The sequence below is a fragment of the Malania oleifera genome, chromosome 3 (genome assembly GCF_029873635.1).
Source record: "Malania oleifera isolate guangnan ecotype guangnan chromosome 3, ASM2987363v1, whole genome shotgun sequence".
Lineage (NCBI taxonomy): Eukaryota > Viridiplantae > Streptophyta > Magnoliopsida > Santalales > Ximeniaceae > Malania > Malania oleifera.
The window spans coordinates 37,148,059-37,170,821 of NC_080419.1; the positions used below are offsets into that span (position 1 = coordinate 37,148,059).

General features: G+C 34.5%; 1 protein-coding gene across 1 annotated transcript; it reads left to right on the plus strand.

Annotated features, from left to right (window-relative positions):
* Positions 1-9,866: 9,866 nt before the first annotated feature.
* On the plus strand, positions 9,867-21,384 carry LOC131152086 (actin-related protein 2/3 complex subunit 2B). The gene is made up of 10 exons (XM_058103713.1): positions 9,867-10,164; positions 11,754-11,820; positions 12,225-12,432; positions 13,696-13,862; positions 19,590-19,667; positions 19,771-19,903; positions 20,214-20,305; positions 20,385-20,441; positions 20,637-20,688; positions 21,035-21,384. The coding sequence occupies exons 1-10, from the start codon at positions 10,106-10,108 to the stop codon at positions 21,211-21,213; spliced, it is 1,092 nt and encodes a 363-aa protein (XP_057959696.1). The 5' UTR covers positions 9,867-10,105; the 3' UTR covers positions 21,214-21,384.
* Positions 21,385-22,763: the final 1,379 nt, after the last annotated feature.

Genomic DNA, 22,763 nt, shown 5'->3' on the forward strand with positions numbered 1-22,763 from the left:
TGTAACACCTCGAACCTAGTGGGGCCCAAAGTGTAATACTCCATACATAAATTCTAATATCCTACACTATCGTATCCTGATACCCACATAATACAACATAGCGGAACAAACATATATACACCAAATACAATACTAGAGTTCTACTATCACTCGAAATACATATGTGAAGAATTCATTACAATAGTATAAGCAAACATTAAAAAAATCCTACTAGTTATAAATCAAGCATTTTAATCAACCAGTGAGATATTTTCTATAGAACACACATGCTTTTAAAAAATTAACACTAAGTCATGCAAGGTGTTCATTCATACCAAACAATCCATATCAAATATTGATTTAGTAGGAGCAGGACATGATGTTCATGGCACATCAAAAATTCTTAGGACTCAAAAAGTGAAACAATAATAGTTTGAATCCACGGGTCAGGTGCTTTTAATCATTTTTCTTAAGGATGGGACTTAAGCTCTCTGGTATATTCTCAAGCACTCATAAGTGCATTTATGGTCAAAGATAAATTACATTTAAGCACATTCAACATATGTTCATCCTTCATAACAAAACTTAGTATGCAAGAGGATATAGGCATTAAGCTTTTATTCATTTTTCTTAAGAGTAAGGTCTAAGCTCAGCTATATATTTGCATGCATGCATACTTGCAGTTTAACTCAAGTATGATATACATTTAGCACACATTCATCAAATATTCATCCTTTTAAAGGATTTCAGCATGCAACAAATATTAGACTTTTAGCATATATGCTTGACATATTGTATTTCATTTCAATGCATGATAGTTAGTCAAGGTTATACTCAAAAGTTATGCAATAGGGGTTCAATATAAGGATGACACAACTCAAAACATTATGAGTGTGAGCAAAATGAAAACTCCCCTTGAGTCATGCAATTGTCCCAGTTTATGGACCATCATCAAAACATATGACGTTTGATTAGAAGGATGATATTTTACCATTTAGGTCCCGAGTGACGTTCTTAACCTAGAGATTTGGACCAAATGGTGTCCATGACCTAGATTTTCCTAGGTGTAGACAATGTGCATAATTTAGAGTGTCTAGGAAAATTTGATGAATTATGAATTATTGTGCATGTAATTCAATTTAGCGTATACCATTTAAGGTACAACATGCACAACTACCTATACAATAATTTTGCGTGCATAATCATACTCATAAAGTCCAACCAGCATGCAATATTTTTTTCAAAAACATTCATCATTTAGCAAGCGATAACTATGAAGTAACATTGACTATACGACAAGCAAATGATCCTTTTAACATGCATTAGCAAACAAGAATGATGAACAAATATCCATTTACAGTCATCCTCTAAAACAAAGTCCAGCATGTCACATATGTTAATTGTTCGGCACATGGTTTACTTACTTTGATTATTTTTGGAAAAAATCTATCAAAAATTTGACAGCATGTCGTCTGTAAATAGAGCATTTCCCGAAAGTTCATTCCCCTAAAATATGGTTGTTTACAATAAGTAATTCTTATTCAAGCATGCAACAACCTAGTTTACTATTAGCATGCAATTCACAAAGTTCTGCAACAGCATTGCAAATGACGTTCCATATAAATAGCATGCACTCTTAAAAATAACTACTAACATGCAATTCACATCACTGCATCAGTCATGCAGGTGACATTCACTCCAAGCATGCATTCCAGTAGATTCATCAACAATTCATATAAAATATAAACTATCCATCAGAAGATATAATCATTAGGTAAGTAAAGGATAGTGGCATCACGCTCAAATAGAAAATCATCCATCAAATATGATGAAGCATTTACGTGAAGGATGGATAGTAAAAGTTTAGTGCTTTGATCATAATTAGTTATCCATAGAATAAGTTTAACATTTAATGAGAAATGGATAGTGATAATCAGCACTCAAATCATCCAATAAATTATTTATTGGATGAGGGTTTAATTTTGTTGCTCCCCCTCAGTTATGTAGCCAAAGAATTTTAGTTTTCAAAAAAACACATTTGGCTTTCTTAGATTAAGTCTAAAAATTTATTATGGGGTAAGATTATATATATATATATATATATATATATATATATATATATATGATTTAAACATTTAAGCTCTGTTGTGAGTTTAGTGTTATAAGATTTATAGTACTAAGATGACTTCCCTAAAGCTCAAATTAGTATGATGGACAAAATATGTTATATTTAAAATTTTTAAACCTTTAAGCATATATATATATATATATATATATAGCATTAAAAATATCTTAGAAAATAAATATAACTTTGTTGGATATACAGAGGATAGCTAATATATTCACATATTTACCAATCATAATTATATATATATATATATATTAAGCAAGTAGATTGGATATTATCAATTAAGATTTTCATATAGGCTTGTTTTTCTAATAATCTTAGAATAATTATAGTGTATACTAAGATTTAAGAATTTAAGCACAAAACATTATTTAAACATTTAAAACATTATACCCCCCTTTTAAATATTGTATCCTAAAATCTTATGAGTATTAATAAAAATCCTTTTTAAGCACCTCATAAGATATCATGTGAGCATCAATAAATTCAACACATGATTCAATAGGAGTTTTAACACAAACTATAACACAAGAATTATGACACGAATTATTTACTAAGAAGCGGGCAAAGATATACCAATACATTTTACTCCTCCTTAATCATTTAACCTCGGAATCCTTGGAGTGTTGTTCTCCTCTCTCTCGGACTTTTCATACTTTTCAGTTTTTCCCAATAACCTTAATACTAGTATAAATCATAAACTTCGTAAAAGTATTAGTAACTAAGGCATAATATAAACATATGCATGACACTCAAATGATATGCATTAAAACTATGTCATGCCTATCAAATCATTTTCAGGTATGGGAAAACTATACATTTTAAAAAAAATTTCAATGGGCCGGATATAAATTCTTTTTTGACAATCACTTTCCAAAATCTCCAATCAATTGATTTTACAAAAAAAAACATTTTCAATAATCAAATGGTAAAATCTATACGATGAAAATAGTGGAGGATTTGCAAAGGGTTGACCCTCAAAACAAGGATACACCAAATATGAGCTGTTGCAATCTTTATGCAAATGTGATTAAACTTATTGCAACCGGGTTCTAATACCAATTGTGAGGAATGGTATATTCCCAAGAGGGAGGTGAATTGGGTATTAAAAAAATATTTCTAGATTCAATTCAAATCACAATCAATATTTTGCAATCCTAGGTCTTTCTAATCAATCTCAATTCCCCTAATTAATCAAGTATGCAAATATTTAAAACAAATATGACATTCTCTACAAATTGAATATTTGCATACAATCATCACATCATATCCCATTCAAAAATGAGTGTGTATGTAAAATGGTTAGGCAATGAATGCGAACATACATGTGTGCAACATATCTCATTTAATTCAATGTGTGCATGCAAAAAAATTATAATTATAAATGAACAAGCATATACATATGGAAATTAATGTACGAAAAATAAAGGAGATAGAGAGAGAGACACACACACATACGATTTGTTATTGAAGTTCGGCCAAACCAGCCTACATCTCTGCCTTGGGCATACCCCCTCCCCCCCAAGGATTTCACTATCCCTACTCACTTAAACGGACAGAGCAAAAGTCGTTTACAATTCCTTACAGGGCGAAGCCTCCCTAACTCAAATTACAGGGCTGAGCCACAACCAATACAGTCTCTCCTTACGGGGCGAGGAATACTCCAACTCAATTACCAGGTTGAACCCAACTGGTCTCCCTTATGGGGCGGAGACTCCCCGGCTCAATTTACCGGGCTGAACTAAACCGGTCTCTAAAATAGTTTTATACACGCAAGTGCTTCTAAAATAAGCAGACATGTACACAATGAAGCTCAATACACTCTAGTGTGATATGAATTTAAGCTCAAGAGAGTAAGGATGTTTTTCTCAAATAATATTTTCAATCTTTGAACAATAATGTATATGATAAATATTCAAAGATTTGACCTCAATAAATGTTTACTCCCAAAAATATTTTTCAATAAAAATGTAGGAGAACCTAAGGATTTGCCTTCAAATAATTTTTGCACAAACTATATATTATCTTTGATGTAAGATGAAATATGCAATAAGTACTTCAAAAATCTAAACGTGATACATATGTTCTCCAATTAAGATTTTTCAAAAAGAAATTGTTTAGAGAAGTTAGGATTTATGCTAAAAAATATTTGTGCAAGAAAAATATTATATGAGCATTTGAATCTTGCAATAGATATGCAAAGATTCAAAAGCTACATAGAGTTTTCCTAATCAATATTTATCAAAGAAATAATATGGGAAATACTCAAAGCTTACTCTCAAAAATGATTTTCAAAACTAATGAACATGTGAGAGTAAATGCTATTGATGATTAAAAATAAATGCCCTAAATAAAATGAATGCTCTCTTTCAAAAGTATTTTTCAAAAGTATAAAACAAAATTTGCCTCAAAATGAATTTTTGCAATAAAATGTGTTTGGGGGAACTTTGATTAAACAAAAGCCCAAAATATTTGAGAGAAAATTTTTGGCTAATCAAAGTTCCTACATTAGCTTATGGAAGGGGTATATATAGAATTCCAGAAAATCTGATCGTTAAGGGACACGGAGGGAATTTTCAAAAATGTTTAAACTAAAATTAAACATGATTAGCACTAAAAAATAGCCAGAACCCAAGAGGTTCAGTCGACCGGTGCTAATGGCAGTTGGCTGACCTCACACAAGAAATTCAAATTTTAAAACGGGTTCGGTCGACTGTGAAAGGGATCGATCGACTGGACGAAGGTCATTCCGAACCTTCATAGGTTTGGACGTCTGAGGCACAAAGTCTGTCTGCTGTGTGAACAGTGCCAGTCAATTGATGGCCACTAGACGGCCGATTGGCTGAGCCTTTGACTTTGGTCAATTTTCTTAGGTCAGTCGGCTGGGCATTTTAGTTCAATTTGGGGTCGGTCAGCCAAACATAACCGAAAATACAATTTTTCCCTTAGGGCAAGTTGGTCAGTTGAGGTGTTTTAAAACGTGAAGGGTTGGTCGACTGAGGTCAATTAAAACATGATTTTGGCCCTATTTTTGACTTCAAATATTTTAAACTTTTTTGTATGATTTTAGTTGTTAAAAAAAAAAGTTTTTCTTTTACCGTGTTGGGTACCCTAAGGTCAGTCTATGACCATTATGAGCTTAGCATCATATCATGCAGGATATGCATTGTTACAAACCAAATATAAAAACTAAATGCAATTACAAAATAGAATAATATGTCTTCTTTTTCTTCTTTTGTTCTTCTGTCTTTCATTGAATACGCCACATGTATAAGCTTTACGTTCCTCCTAGGTTCCATTTACCCTTCACCACATGTGCATGTTAAGATATAGATATGTTCAAACACTAAATGCACACATGAGATAATTGTGTTTTGTCAGCATCAAAACAGGGATCAGACTCAAAAAGTCAACACAGAATCTTCTCATGTAATCAAGAGAAAGCAAATTCTTCTCCAATTTTGAAATAGGTCTATCATTTTCATAATGTTCTAAAAATACCGTCAACATACTAACACTTAGATGTTAATTACAAAATAAGGATGATCATTCCGAAGCACTATCGACCCACAAACACATTTCCTATGGTTATTGAATGACTTCCTTTATGGGTTGTATATTCTAGGCATCATGGAGATAACTATTACCTAAAAACAACCAACATAGCCTCTTTATCATCAAAAACACATGACATCACACTTGCTAAATGGTCAACCTTTCTTAACTATCTTCTTCTTTCAAAAAGGATAATCTCACTTGTAGATTCCCTTTTAGTTTCCATTAATGTTCTTAGCCCTTGATTTATATCTTGACTTGCCCTCCTACTTAACCTTCTCCTTGGATCTCCTTTTTTCTTTTCTTTTTTTAATGCTTGTCCTTGGCAACCAAGCTTTCTAGTTCATGGTTCTCCTTGTTAAGTTTTAATTTTTCTAGTTTTTTTCAACTTGAGAAAGGTGGAATCTCTTTATAACTTATGGTGGACTTCCTATGGAGCTGCTCAAACAAAATAAGAAGACAAGAAAACAACAACAAAATGTCTTATTTTCATCTTCAGTCCTCATATCCACCTTAAGCAAAGTGTTACGAGTTCAAGTGAAATGATTCATATGTTGATTTACATCTTCATCCTCTAGTATATAAAGAAACAACATTGACTTCTTCTTTAATAGTACTTTGTTGGCATTGCTTTTCACCATATACCTGGTCACTAGTTTTACCAATAGATCATTTGTCATTTTATCTTCCATCAAACCAAATATGATTAAATCTGCCAATAGGACAAAATAATACTAAAGGTGATTTTTTTCATTCCATCCAACCTCTCCTAATAAATCTTTATAAAACCTTTTTTTGTCCTAGGAAATCAATTACCTACATCTACCGTAGGCTAAAATTTCCTTTTCCCATCAAACTAGTCGAACTTGGTCTTCACCATCCTCATCCTTGCTACAACCTAGAAGCAAACCCTGGAAAATCCTAAGATGAAACTGATGCTCTAATACCAATTGTGAAATTACATCCTAGGGTTACACACATACATGTGGCCAATCGAAAGAAAAATTAAGGAAAACAAAGATTACACAAAATATGTTGTTTTGTAGTGTGCTTATATACACAAAGTCTTGGCAAAAATATCTACCATATCATCAATTGAAGCTACCTTAGTGTTTACAAGAATGTGTACGTGTGTGTGCCTGTGTGTGAAAAATACCAAAATACTCTCATACAACAAAATAATGACACCATATCCTATCTCAAAATACCATATACTATTACGAAGGGCTCTGATACCACTTTTTTTTTGGAGAAACAACAATAATCAAACTCTCTTTGCATGAATCTCAGGAAATTATAAAATAGAGCAATATATATGTGGAAAATATATATCCAAACACCACAAGTACAAGACACATGATTTTATGTGGAAAACCTTCTCGATATGAGAAAGGAAAAACCACGAGACTATAGTTCACTCAAACAATTCCACTATCAATAATTACAAGAATGCATGAGTCTTATCTAGTCTCAACTAGAGGCATACAATCAGCAACTATTTTCAAGAAATACAACTCTTTGGCTTAAATCAACTTTTATAAGAATTAAAGAAAGATCTCACCAAACAGAGGCTACTGTCCACGAATTGAAAACCTGACACTAAACATTTAAAATCCAATCTCCATCGTTCACAATGAAGATTCACGTGCTATGAACATAATTTCAGTTCAATCGAACCACAAACGCTCGTTGATCAGAGCAATTGACAAGGCTAGACAGAAAATTTCAAAAACTCTCTTTTCTTTCTCTCTCATTATGTGGCGGCAACTCACTCTTCTTTTCTTTCTTATTTTTTTGATTGTTTACAATCGTTTGCAATAGTAAAGGATAAGGTTATTAGCCCTATTCTCCCAAATGGGCCTCTCCACACATGGGCTAATATTGGGCAAATTTGGGTCATCCTCAATAAGGAGGGAAAACCAACCCAACAGGTCTTTCACATAAAAGGCTCTGAACCAAGCTCCAACTTATTTATAAACTTTACAAAGGGAACCCTACCCCCAACTCAACACACCTTTTTTCTTTCTAATTTAATGAAAAATTTCCTAAGCAATAGAAATGTTATCAAAATCTCTCTCACCTAGAATGAAAGTAGCTTGATAATGTCCTACAAAGGAATATATGACCATTTTTTTTAATGAACTTGTGTCCCCACTGTAGTATCGTGCATAAAAAAGTCGAGATTTATGTGCACATTTCAAAATTTAAAATATAACTTTACAACTAGATCCATAAAATCTTTTATTCAAACTTTAATTATCATGTTTGTAAACACATGTTCAGTGCCTTTGAATTGAAATTATATGAATTTGGACAAAATTCACAAAACAAGAACATAGGACAAATTTCACTATTATACATTTTGTTGAAATTCAAATAAATGTAAAATCAGAACCTCATATTATTAATCTTCTCACTTTCCCTCTTCGCTTATTAGTATTGTCCCAATTTCTCATTAGCAGTAGACTTCATTCCTGGTCATAATACCCTTTCTCATTGATTTAATATAGCTAATTGTGAAAAAGGTAAATAATATATTCTACATCCTTTTAATCATGCTCTTCAATAAAACAATGCTTAGTAGTATTAATTCAATCTAAAAAACATAAAATAAGAGGTGGAATAGAATAACCTAGTTGAAGCGTATTTTACATCTGTATTATTAAATCAAAAAATTCTTTTTCATATGAATTCTATATATTTTAGCACATGCATACACATGCATCTATTATTACCTATCAGGATTTTAGTCCCATCCAAAGGGAGGGGCAGTTGTCCCATTCTTCTCTAGTTAAAACCTAGAAATATTAAATATCATTACATATTTCTATTGAACGCCATTTAATCCTTATACTTTATAATTTGCATCAAATTGCCTCCACACCTTCCCTCTACCCCACTTTTTTTTTTTTTTTTTTTTTTAAATGTTTAGTTCAAAGATTCTGTCTTTGCCCTTAGGACCTCATTTTCCTCTTGAATAAAAAGAAAGAGTATTATAGGTAAGTAATCATGACAAAAGGGTAGGGGCTTTTTTTTTTTTTTGTTTTTTTTTATATCATTGGGTGTCCTGGACTTACGCACCAGAAGACTAATCCCACACCTATAGCAGTCGTGCCCTCGACCAACACATAAAAGATAAATCACGGATGTGCACTGCATGCAGCAGAGTTCAAATCCAAATTTTATCTTTGTCCAAAACTGTCTGATGCAAGTCCTTATCACCTAAGCTTATGCCCGGAGGCAGGGTAGGGGCTATTATTAATCTCTCTTCATCTTGCTTGTATTTTGAAATCAAACTTGAAAAATAAAGAACACTTGTTTAATGGTGAGTGGACTATAAATGTATCTTTGTATGGCAGAAAACGCCGTTTGATTTGAATGTATTTTTTAGGTATTGTTTTACATAAAATAAACACCTGTGAGTATGTATTTTGTGCGAGTGGATGTGTACACACTAGCAGTTGAACACACTTTGTATTGTATGTATATGGACGTATCGCATGTATGGTCTCAAAAATTTAGAATATATTTAAAAAGTTATACAATTATAAGTAATTTTAGATATTTATATTTGTTAATAAGTTTATTTTAAATAGTTAAACATGGGGTTTTTAAAATGAAAAAAAAAACAATTTTGACTTGTCATAAATATACATATACCTGTATGTATGTGTGCAGTGTATGAAATTGATGGGTTTTTCAGAATATTATGACAAAATTATAGATCAGAAACGATCTGAAGATTTTCATAATTAACAGTGTGTGTTAGAGAGAGAGAGAGAGGAGTGGGTTTTTCAGAATATTATGACAAAATTATAGATCGAAGATATCTGAAGATTTTCATAACTCTGTGTGTGTGTGTGTGTTAGAGAGAGAGAGAGAGAGAGAGAGAGAGAGAAAGAGAGTTAATGGGTTTTTCAGAATATTATGACAAAATTATAGATCGGAAAGATCTGAAGATTTTCATAATTAACAGTGTGTGTGTGTGTTAGAGAGAGAGAGAGTGTGTGTGTGTTAGTGGGGTGGATGCAAATGTAATTGAAAGCTCTGGGGATCTTTCACAAAATTAATTTAACATAGATTTGATGGGACAGAAAACCCACAACGGTTAAAGAGATGAAGTACAATTTAGAACTAAGTCGCAAAGGTCAAAGAGAGAATTGATGAAACAATCAATCAATTTGGCGTCGTGTACAAACAAGTTAAAAATGTTTGGTAGAAACGCAGAGAGAGAGAGAGAGAGAGAGAGAGAGAGATTTGAGTTGAGAGTATTTGCTTCAAAGGTTGCCAACTATAATTGTGACGGGACGTACAACTCACTCAAAGTTCTCATCCATCACCTTGGCTTCTTCATCCACCTGCCTTCCCTCCCGCCATAACCATCCACTCTCTCTTCTCACTTCACCTCACTGTTGCTGCATATCTCAGAGAGAGGGAGAGAGAATGGCATGCTTTGAGAAGGCATCACGAGCACTGAAGGAAATCCTGCTCAAATTACACAGGTACCATCCTGTTCCCCAGAACCCCTACTGCAATATCTGTTATCTGTAGTAAGTTGTCCACAATCCTAGCTTTGCCGAGTGCTTACGTTTGAATTCATCAACAAAAGATTATTATCTCTCTTCGGTACTTACCATTTGAAATGCTTTCATTTCAAACTCACATAACAACCTAAATATTTGGAGTTTTGAAGAATTTTCCTTCAGGTTTAATCCACCTAATGCGTCTACCAGTTTAAGCATCATGCTTTGAGTGTAGGCGACTACTAACAATCCTAACTTAAATGGCAGTCAAACCTCCACATAAATGATGACAAAGGCGCTGCTAATATAGCTGGAAAATTCAGTTTTCAAACCTCATGTGTTTCATGCATATCATCAGTTGCAGTACTAAATAGAGAAACTACTGAATGAATGTGTCCAATTTTCAAACCAGTTTACAGACATACCCAGCTAACAAAAAGGATAGAAGGGGTCTTTGTACTCTAGCATGGATACCATTCTTCAACTCATTTTTAAAATGGTCATTTTAAACTTCAAATGTTAAAAATATAATAATTATAACAATAATAAAATATAACGCTACTGCAATATTAGACCCTCCTGGGCAGACAAAAACAACTGATTAACAGCCAACGCAATAATGCTATTTAGAGTATTGACCATTGCAAACCAAGAGGAATAATACTGTTCAAAGCAGCCTTCTCACTCTTCCTTTTTCTTTTTAAGGTGGGGGTGGAGGGGAGGATTTGATGACCAGGATTTTGTTTATTTATTTGTTTATTTTTTTTAAAAACATCAGTATATGAGCTTAACCAGCGCATCATTTTTAACAGTTGAAAATGGTGGGAGATAGAAACTACTAAAAAAGTTTAGGGCTAATTTTCCCTAATTGATCAAAGCCCTTGAACACTTTGCCACTTGGCAGACAAGAAAAACATGTGATTTCCAGTTGGGCAACCAATGCAACTTCAGTAATGATTGGTGGGTGGGATGCAACCAGTTACTTCTTTCAATGTAGTTGCTCATCATCAAATCTTTTGTTTTGATTGGTGGGGGGGATGCAACCTGTCCCTTCCATCTTCATAATCTTTTGTTTTCCAACTAAATTTTGGCAAGGGGAGAGCATACCCGAACACCTTCCAGGAAAGTGGCAAGTTTTCATCAGATTCAGTTGTCCTGAAACAAGAACTGCAGAATCATGGCATGGAGGGTGATGTCACTACACTGAAAAAAAAAAGACAACAAAACAGTGTGTCAGTAAAATAACTCCTGTTTGTCAAATAAATTAAAACAGGAAAAACTACATTAGGCCATTAGACTGCATTAAACCTGCCAAAATAAAAATACAAAACAAAGTAAGTTGATTGGCTGATATCCACGCGAACCTGCAAAGATTTCTTGTTCGCTTCCAATTTTTCTTTTATTTAACTCACTCATTGTATAATCAGCACAGGTTCATCATGAATATGATCTTTTTATATTTCAAATTTTAAAGGCAGTACAAATGGAAATGGATGTAATGCTCTGAAAATTTGCTTTCCATCATCTCGGCAACTAAATGACACATATCATTGTTTCTTTCATGATAGTGCAGAACAGACACTGGAGATTGATCATTATTTATATGAATTTGGATCTGTGAAATACCACATTCAGGTAAAACATTTGGCAACTATACACTCTGTTCAGAATCTAATTTCTGGGTGGGATTTACGTTGTTCTGAATATATTCTACCCTTCAATGCTGCAAATTCTCCTTCAATTGTTTGCGATGGAGGATATAGTTGTATTCAGACTTTCAGAGTTTAGGAGATTTTCTGGATCCAGGAATGATTAAGACTTTGAGACACAGGAAAATCATGAACAAAGTTTGTGACTGGAGAAGATGAAATAGAGCAAGAATCAGATATGATTCAGAAAATATTGAACTCATTTTGAAGGGAGAAAAGAAGCAATTTAGAATATATATATTTATTCACATTGTCATTTTAGAACTATATGAGAAATAATGCGAATAACTTGGGAATTATTCTGACACTTAATTTTATTATGCTTAACAGTCATCTGCATCAGATCCACATCATGCCTACTTGTCAATATCAACCCCACTGCTATCCCAAGGAGTCCCATTGTCATATGGGCTTCCACATTATATGATGCAGTTGGTGAAAGGAATTTGTTCTGATGCAGTGGAGATTGTAGAACATGCAAAGGAAGGATATCAGCTCACTCTAAGACTTAACTTTTCTAAAATTCCAAAAGGCAAAGGTTTGGTATTCTTCATTATTATCTGATGATTATTAACAGTAAGAAGCATAGTGCATATTACTCATGTTTTATAGCTGATTATGTGTTTTGAGTCTTAAGGCTGGCTAAGACCTGTGCAAATGCAAACTTTTGTTGTTGAATTATGCTTTCGTTTGTTCGCAGGCAAAAATTGAGGAGAATTTAAAATCTTTCATCTGGGGGTTAGAGTGGTATTAAGATTCTAGATTTTTTTACCTTTCTTCTTTTCCTACCAAGTATATCAAAGATGTGGATGACATGAGCATGCTACTGAGTGCAGCCAAGACATTTAGAAAGAATGTTCACAAATGATAAAAGAAAAATGTATTAAAATTATTTAAAATAGAAGTTACATTCAGATGGATAACAAATATCATGAAATGGCTTCTGCCAAAACTGTCAAGTAAAATACCCAACTATCTCAAGCACAAAAGATGCCCAGGTGCATAGGGGTTTGGGTAGGTCTTGGTTTGGCTCTATAAAGAGCAGCTCAACATGTCATTCCACAGCTCGCCACAAAATCTATGTATATATATGGTTTTGAAAAAGAGGCGAAACATGGTTTTGAGATGAACAGTCCAATCAATAGATTTTATGACATAAAACAAATATAAAATATAAATACAACAATTATATAACATTTAACTTAATATATGCATAATTGAATAAGCAATTATTGACATTCTTTCAGAATCCAATATTCCAATTGCTTTTTTTTCAAATAAAAGATATGAAAATCATAAATAAATAAATCAACAAACAAAATAAAAAGTGCCCATCAGACACAGACAAAAGACAGATACATAAGTGTGTGTGACCCATGCATGAATGTAAATGTCCTCATAGAATTTGCCAACAGTTCCTGTCTCAGAGGAAGAGACATCCAAATATAGAGAGCCAGCTGAAGACATGGGAATAATCTCCTAATTTGCCCAAAATGCACAAAGTGATCTTAAGTTAACACATTAGCTGTTAGAAAAAGAAAATTGACATGGGCCAAACATCCAACCAACAGAATAGAGTAGATCTTCTTCATAATATTTTTTGTTAGCTAAAGATTTAAATATGCAACAGTACATACACATACCTAAATAGATAAAAGTTCTATAAAAACTGCAAACACAAGGAAGTGATTATGAACACTTGCATAATAACCAAGATGCCAAGATTTAAATACTCCGCTCCATGGAGGTACTCATTAATGTACTGAGAATAATTGTGTTTGTGTGTATCTTCACCTTCCAGAATCTGTGAAGATAATCACAGAGATTTCCACTGTGCAAACGATAATACTGAGCTCTCAACTGAAAGAAATTTTGCGCAATGCCAGTTCCAAGGATACATTTCAAGGGATCTACAAACCCATCAAACTTGTCTATCACCCAAGGGAGCCCTTCTTTGTCATCATACAGGTATTACCATGCATTCAATCTTGCTACTCTTTAAACATGTCAGATTGGAAAGCAATAAAATTATTTTTAAAACTAACCATAATTTCCAACTTGGAGAAATATAGAACCATCATTAGATTTAGTCAAAGCACATACCTTCTTCGGTGCAGATGATGATGCAGCCAACATAAACAGACCCCAGGATACCTTGAGAAAGGATTTTTTCAATGATGTTCTCAGAGTTATTCAGAAAAATAAATAAATAATTCCTGGAGCCTCACCTAACAAATTAAACCTTTTAAATGAATTGATTCTTTGACATGGAACCAAAGCCTCTTTGACAAAAAGTCTTGAGTTAGATCTACCACTCCAATTATTCTAATTAAAATTAAAATTTCAGCACAAGTATGGTGAGCATGTGCATGTGCCTACTCCATTCCTAAAGCCTAATAGGCTTTCACATATGCCAAAGTCTGTCCCCCTATTTATAATATATGTCAAGTACAATGGGAATGACCATAATACCCTTACTAACTCACACTTATTACTAACCAAACTCTAACAATTAATAATAATTCTAAATGACAAAATAAACATTAACAATTTAATTTAACATTCCCCTCAAGCTGGAGCTAGCTTGTTACAAATAAATTTCACACGAGCACCTCCCAAGGCTTTAGTGAACAAATCGGCAAGTTGAAACTCAAACTTCACATGAATGGTTGTAATGAGCTTCTGTACAAGTTTCTCTTGAATAAAATGGCAATCAACTTCAATGTGCTTTATCCGCTCATGGAAGACAGGGTTGGAGGAAATATGAATAGTAGCTCGATTAACACACATCAACTCAATAGGTTGAGAATGTGGAGAACCTAGTTCTTTCAACATGTTCTTCATTCAAACAAGTTCATATGGAGTGCGTGTCATAGCCTTGTCTTCTAACTCAACACTCAACCTGACCACCACAGTTTGTTTCTTACTTTTCCAAGACAACAAATTATCACCGACAAGGATACAATACCAGTTGTAGATCTTCGGTCGGAAGGTGACCCAGCCTAATCCCCATGAATATGACTATGACCCTGATCCTAATATAAGAGACCTCTCCCTAGTGCACCTTTGAGATATCTCAAAACGCAAATTACTACATCCCAGTGATTTTTTCTCGAGGAATCAAGAAACTGACTCACAACCCTTGTTGCAAAGGATATATTTGGTCGGCTGAGTGTGAGATAATTCAACTCTCCAACAAATCTCCAGTACCGACCTGGGTTAAGCAACAAATCACCCATAACTGGCACTAACTTACTATTGGGATCCATTGGTGTATCAATAGGTTTGGATCCCAATAGCCCCGTCTTCTCTAAACGATCAAGAACATACTTTCTCTGTGACAAGACAGTTCCCATACGAGATCTCGATACTCCTATACCCAAGAAGTACTTCAATGGCCCAAGTCCTTGGTCTGAAACTTACTTTGTTAGAATAGCTTTAGGTCTTGGATGCCTCAATCATCATCACCAGTGATCACAATGTCATCCACATACATAATAAGAAAAATCTTGCCAAATGGAGTATGACGATAAAATACAGAGTGATCTAATGCACACCGATGAAAGCCAAACTCAAGCACTACAACACTAAAATGGACATATCATGCCCTTGGAGATTGTTTTAATCCATACAATGATTTCTTAAGTCAACATACTGAGCTTAACTCCTCCTAAGCAACAAAACCCAGGTGGTTGCTCCACATATACCTCCTCATGAAGATCACCATATAGGAAAGCATTCTTCACATCTAACTGATTTAGAGGCTAAGTAGCTAAAGAAATGAACAAAGGTACTAAGGCACATTTAGCGACCAGAGAGATTGTGTCTGTATAATCCAAACCATACACTTGAGCGTACCCCTTAGCAACAAGGTAGGCCTTCAAACGAGCCATAGAATCATCAGGATTGACTTTCACATTGTACACCCAGCGATAACCAACCACAGAATTATCAGGAGGATAAGGTACCAAATCCCAAGTATCTTTTCATGTAGTGCACACATCTCTTCAATCATTGCTATCCTCCACCCAGAATGGGATAGAGCTTCAAAAATAGATTTTGGAAGAGCAGCAGAAAACTTCTACTAACAAAACAACAATAAGAGGGTGACAAGAAATCATAACAAACAAAATTAGAGATCGGATGTTGGGTACAACTGCATTTACCTTTATGAACGGCTATACGAGGATCAACATCATAGGAAATAAGATCATCTGATTAGGGAACTAGAGGCACAGTAGTAGAAGCTAGAGGAAGCACTTCCTCCTTGAGTCACCGTGTGTATACTTGCAAATTGGGATGATCCAAGCAAAGAGAAGAAGTCAAACTAGATGAAGATGTAGGAGGATTGGGCACAGATACTAGGTTTGGATCTAGAAGGCAAGGCAAAAGAAAAGATTCATCAAGGTTAACAGAATTCAAGAAATCAGAGTAGTACGGTGTAAACTCAAAGAAGGTGACATCAGTAAAGACAAAATTATTGTAAAATAGGACTATAACACCGATATCCTTTTTGAGTATAGGAATAACATAGAAAGATACATTTGATAGAAATAGGATCCAACTAATCCATTCCTGAAGTTAACTAATGGACAAAAGACACACAACCGAATATATGAGGAGGAAGGGAGAACAAAGGAGCCTTAGGGAAGATAACTAAATATGGGATTTTACCACCAAGGACAAAGGATGGCATTTTATTGATGAGGGAGAAAGTTGTGAGCACAACGTCACTCCAAAAAAATTTGGGAACATTCATATGATACAATAGGATACGAGTTCAAGATATATCTGTTTTTCTGCTCTACAACCCCATTTTTCTACGCAGTGTGTGCACAAGAGGACTGATGATCATACCAAAGCTAGTCATATAAGTATTGAATTGGAATTGGGTACTGCAGTACTCCTTCACATTATCACTATGAAGTATCCTAACTAGCATATCAAATTGAGTCCTATTTGGGAACAGATGACACAAAAGATATCAAACAACTCGGAACGATCTTTCATTAAATATAACCAAGTCATCATAGAGTACTCATCAACAAATGTAACAAAGTACTAAAACCCCAACTTTGATGCGACATGACTAGGACCCCAACTATCGGAATGGACTAGCATGAAAGGACTAATCACTCGTTTGTCAACCCAGGAAGCAAATGAAACACGATGATGCTTCCCTAATTGACTCACACTCAAGATTAGATACAGAACTCAATGTAGGAACTAGTTGTTTCAACTTGTCCAAGGACGGATAACCAAGGTGATAATGGATTTGAAGTGGTGTAGTTGCGACTATGCAAGCAATGGGTGGAGAAGGCGATTCAAAGTAGTAAAGTCTATGAGTATCACGTCCTGTGCCAATTGTCTTTCTAGTCTTCAGATCCTGAGTAACCATGAAATCAGGAAAGAATGTGATAGAGTGACTTTGTAAGCTTACTAATTGACATGAGATCGAAAAGAGATTTAAGAATGTATAAAGCAAAAGAAAGAGAGATGGAAGGAGTAGGATTTACTATTCCTATCCCCTTAACAGCTATACTAGACCCATCAGCAAGAGTAACTTGAGGTAGATTTTTAGGATACTAGAGATCAGAAAAGAAGTTGGTTGCACATGTTATATGGTAAGTGGCAACAGAATCGATAACCCAAGGACTAGTAGGAAGGATACCAGATGACATACAGACTGTAGGATTACCTTTCAGGCAAAAACGCAATGTGATAAGATGCTTGTTGAGACAATTGGTACTGTAGAAACCATGAATACTCCTCCTCTGATATAGTTATAGTACGCGGTTCACTCAAACAAGTGACTAACAAAAGAACCATACTTTTGGGATTTGCATACTTCATCCCAACATTCACAAACTCAGAACAATGATCATAAGATTAATTGCTGGAACAACCGGAACAACCACAAACAAGGTGACCCACCATGAAAAAGTCACAAATAAATCAGTACAAGGCTGCCACAGCAACAGGAAACTCTGATGCAGCCCCAAGAAAACAACACACAGCACTGGAACAATTGGAAAGGTGAACCACTGAAACTACCATGGAGAAATCACCAACTAACTTATATAACACTGCCAGAGCCTCACAAAAACAGCTTATGAGCACTGCCACTGCTCCAAGAAAGTCACCAATGACTGTTACTAACACCGAACAACAACTAACAAAAAGATTGGATCTTTGAGCAAAACACATGTCCAACAGCTTGATATTTTGATGTATGGAAGGAATTAGAACATTGAATCAAAAAACACAGAAAATACTACTGTTTCAGACCCAATAAACTCAATAACCATTGATAAACTGCTTCACGAAGCATCAAACAACCATTCCTTGGGTGCTGCACATGAACAATTAAAAAAGGTGAGATATTTGAGGAAAAAACATCACGAAAAACTCCAATAACACGTTGATAGAGGGAATGGATCACTGCTGGATGATTTCAGGTTAAAACCTTGCCTGAAAGTAGCTTCACGCGCCGGCGCATGGGGTCAACCCTGGTAGCCTTCAATTGGCGCGCAAGGACGCATGGGACACTGCCTGAAGATGAGATTTCAATGGGGGGCATATCGGCAGTGTCTGTGGGTGATTATGGTGTTGGTTTTGCAAAATCTATAGTGGATTCTTGAACTGGCAGCGTCACCCAGAAAATTCCAGCGACTGGTCTGACTTTCTGCTGCTGCTGGATGTTTTCTAGGGTTATAGCATTGCTGAAAAATCTTCTATGATGATAGACACAGCATATTTTGAGTTTTACACTTCGGTTTTGATCATGGTGGTAACAAATAGGGTTTAGGTTTCAGAATCATGCTCCAATACCATGTTGAATAATTGGGTAAAATGGAAGACCTAAATTCAATGATATATGTCAAGTGCAATAAGAATGACCATAATACCCTTACTAACTCACACTTATTACGAATCAAACTAACAATTAATAATAATGCTAAATGACTAAATAACCATTAACATATGCAAAGTTCAAAACCCATGCTCCCAAATGCAGGGTTGGTGATACTAAAAGAACAAAACACTACTGGAGCAATGCTGAACATCTTAAACCCTTGAAATGATCAGTTATGACAGATGTAAAGCTAAATGGATACTGGAATAAGAAGTGTGCTTTTTGGACATGAACCCACATTCTAAGGTTCTGCCAATGAGTTGGGCAGTCAGAATTATGGGGAAGAATTTAGATTTCAAAATAAATAATATGAAATATATTTTCTTTCAGTTTCAGACTATTTCAAAATTTTTAATGACATGGAATTGTCTAAAAGTTTCAACTTCTTACTCCAGTAGTTTATTTTTAGAATGTAATGAAACCTACAGCAATTTGAACTAACATTAAGTTGATCCAGTAGTTTTTTATTAGAATGCAGTGAAACCTTCAGCATTTTGAACAAACGTTAAAGTTGAAGCCTAAATAGAACCCTCAATTGCAAGGTGGCATCCTGACTTTCAAAATTAAACAAACATGCCACATTGCCACCAAAATACCATCCCAATGATACATTCGATCATTTACTATTTTAAGACCAATGATGTCCCATCGAAATTATTTGGGACAAGTAACAGGATATCTTTCTAATTTAAGCTTGTACAATAAATTAATAACATAACTACAGAAGAATTTTTCATACTTTATATTTCTGAATGACAATTAAGTTACTTGTTTGACAGACGGATGAAATAACTGCAGTATTTCCAATGCGTTTTAAAGATAAGTCTGATGTAATTCTTGCAACAGCTTTCTTTCAGGTTAGTAGCTGAGATTGAGAAAAAGAGCAAGGGTCTTCCCTGACTTAAGAGTTTGGAAATCGAACTCTTGTTGATATACCTTTTATTTGATTCTTGTTGATAGGAACTCATGGATGTGGGACGTTCAGAAGCAGGGGCTAAAGCACCACCATGCACCTGGTCACCCATCCCTCCTCCTGAGTTGAGGGGAGAACCCTTTGAAGATTTGAGCACTAATGGAGGATTTGTCTCTTTTGGTACCAAAGCTAGAGCCATCTATAAAGTGACTCAGAACCAAACCATATTCTGATCAATTAATGAAAAAACTATCACAGAATCAAAATATCCTTTCTTAGTTATTATTTTCCTCAGTTGAAGCAGACAAAAAAATAAGAACTAAAAAGCATGATCAATCCTCTATTTCATACTTTTCAACATATTAACCAACAACCAAACTTTCTGATGCTTTAAAGTGTACAACATGGCAATTCTAATTTTAATTTTCAGTGTGATAAGTGAATGTTGAGTAAGATTGGTCTAAGAGCATATTGCATGATGCATCCACAGAAATTTCTTCACGGCACATTGAAAGAAAAAGGCTAGACAAGACTGTATGGAGTCTATTGAACTTCTATGCCTGCGTGAAATATCACATAAAGGTAAAATTCTATAGTTGTTTTTGGAATTGTGAAGCAGCATAATTCTAGCATCTTCAGGCTGATATGATTTTGCAAATAGTCCACCAGAGGCTTTCTACAAAGAAGAATGAGGAAACGCATGGAAGGTTTGGTTGAGGTAATTAACTTAAAAGTTTAATGCAAGCTGGATTTTGGTCTGCCGATAATAATAATAAACCAATATCTTCACACTTAAAAGCAAGTTGAGATTGAAAAAAATGCCAAAACTTCGCAGAAATAAGCATATTCAAACCCAGTGACAAATGGAGCCCAACAAGATAGAACCACTTACTTTACCTTTTGCAAGTTGCAGGTGCTGCAGAAGGCAAGCATAGAAGAGGATGTACATTTTAAGAAAATCCAAGGTATGCCTTGAGCTGGTGTATTTAAAAAAGAGAACGTAAAGAAAAAAATATAAATGAATGGAAAATTAAAAATACAAAAGAATGTGGTGGCTGCTATTTTTTGTTTCAATGGTTGCAAAATTGAAAATAGATCTTAATAATCCTGTGAAATCTAGCCTCTACAAGCATTTTGACATTCAAATTGGCATTATACAATATTTCATTTGTTTATTACATTCTCCTAGAAAAGTTCTGCAATAGAATGATGACGGAACAAATGGTGACTACAAAAAGTTCCTTAAATCTATTGGTCTTGAGTATATATATTTTTCTCTCCTTGATAAAATGTATTTATTACATGATGCAGGATGTAGGTGTGTAAGGAAACTAAAAACAAAAACTCTCAAACAAGGATGTAAGAGTTTCAAAAAGAAGATCAAAAGGATCCGTTCGCGCATTAAAATCCACAGATTCAGTCATTTTCGTCGAAGGTGGTTGACAATTCCAAAGTTCTCTTCAGCATTGAAATATACAAAATTAGATTGACGTTATTCATTACTATTACATCACCATATTTGATCAATTGACTGCAAGTATAACTTCACAGCCAGCAGCGGTCTTCTTCTTCTTCTTCTTCTTCTTCTTTTTTCTACAATGTTGTAACAGTGGAGTATTACAGTCATTTAATAACAGGGATGGGTAAAAAAAATTATCCTAGATGACCCTGGCAAACTTGTATAAATTGCTCACTTTTTTTTTTGTTTTAATAGGTAAATAAGTTCACAAAGCCAACAACAACAACAGGGATCGAATCCTAGCCTCCCTCGCAGCGTCAGCCAAGGAATGGGCCATTGCCCACATTTTTGTTTTAACAGGCAGATAAGCACACACTCTTAACACCTACACACATACATACACATAAATACTTACGAATGGCGCAATATAACTTGAGGTGGATAGCTATGTTCCTACACACTTGTCTAATGAACAATGCATAAAAGTTTGTGAATGAAAAATTCAAAATTGTGTTCAGAGTACCTCAAGCCAGCATTTGAGGAGCAAAAAAGATATTCCTTGTAAAATATCAGGCTTTCTTTGCTGGGATATCACTTGTAAGACAATAAAACCAAAAAAAACTGACAAAAACACTGAATAAAAATACAACATCTCGATATATAAGAATAGAAGTACGATTTACATTGTGCATGTCTAATTACAGTCGAACCCAGTTTCTACACCACAAGGAAATGAAAAGAAAATTAAAAAAAAAAAAATTGATCAAGTCATGCTTACTTTAAGGTGAACAACCATAGCATCTGGTTTTGATCAAGGAAACCAAGCAAAAGGAAACAATAAAATAAAAATCAAGATGCCTGAAAGAGGATTACCTCAAAATTTATTTGCTGCCACTGACTCTTGAGAGCTCTTGTATCTCAGGTCCTCCCCTACTTCCCTGGTTATCTGAACACTGTAGTTTAAAAGCAAAAAACTAGCTACACAGAATAGAATAGCATCTACAGTTGCTAATTGTACTACAAACATTGAGAAATAGGAGAAATTTCATCCAGCCCTTTGTCCTAGATTTCCATCTCTGAGTTTTCATACCAATTCTTTTTTTTTTTTTTTTTTTTACTTTCTGGAAGTATATCCTCTCTCCATGCATATTTGATCATAAAAAGAATTTCTCACGACTAAGCATCTAAATTGGTTATGACTGCTGGCAGGCACTGCCTCACATGGTCATACAGAATCTCTCGTTCTTCATCAATCAATTAACAGGCGAGCAAACCTAGATAAGATAATCCTTCTCTATTCAAGCATCAAATTATGAATTCATGACTGTGACAAGTTTTGATAAGGATTCAATAATCATGCCATCACAGTTGATGCATCCCTAAGCTCCAATCCACAAAACACTATCCATCACTTGGAATATTTGGGCTCTGCCTAAGTCAGAAGCCAACACACTAATGGCATGCCATCTGCAACAACATATATACTTGCTTCACAATGTGCACAAGCAAAGCTGCCTCAAAAAGGATGCGAAACACAATGACACTACATCACAAAAATTCCCATCATTAAATTTGCAACTA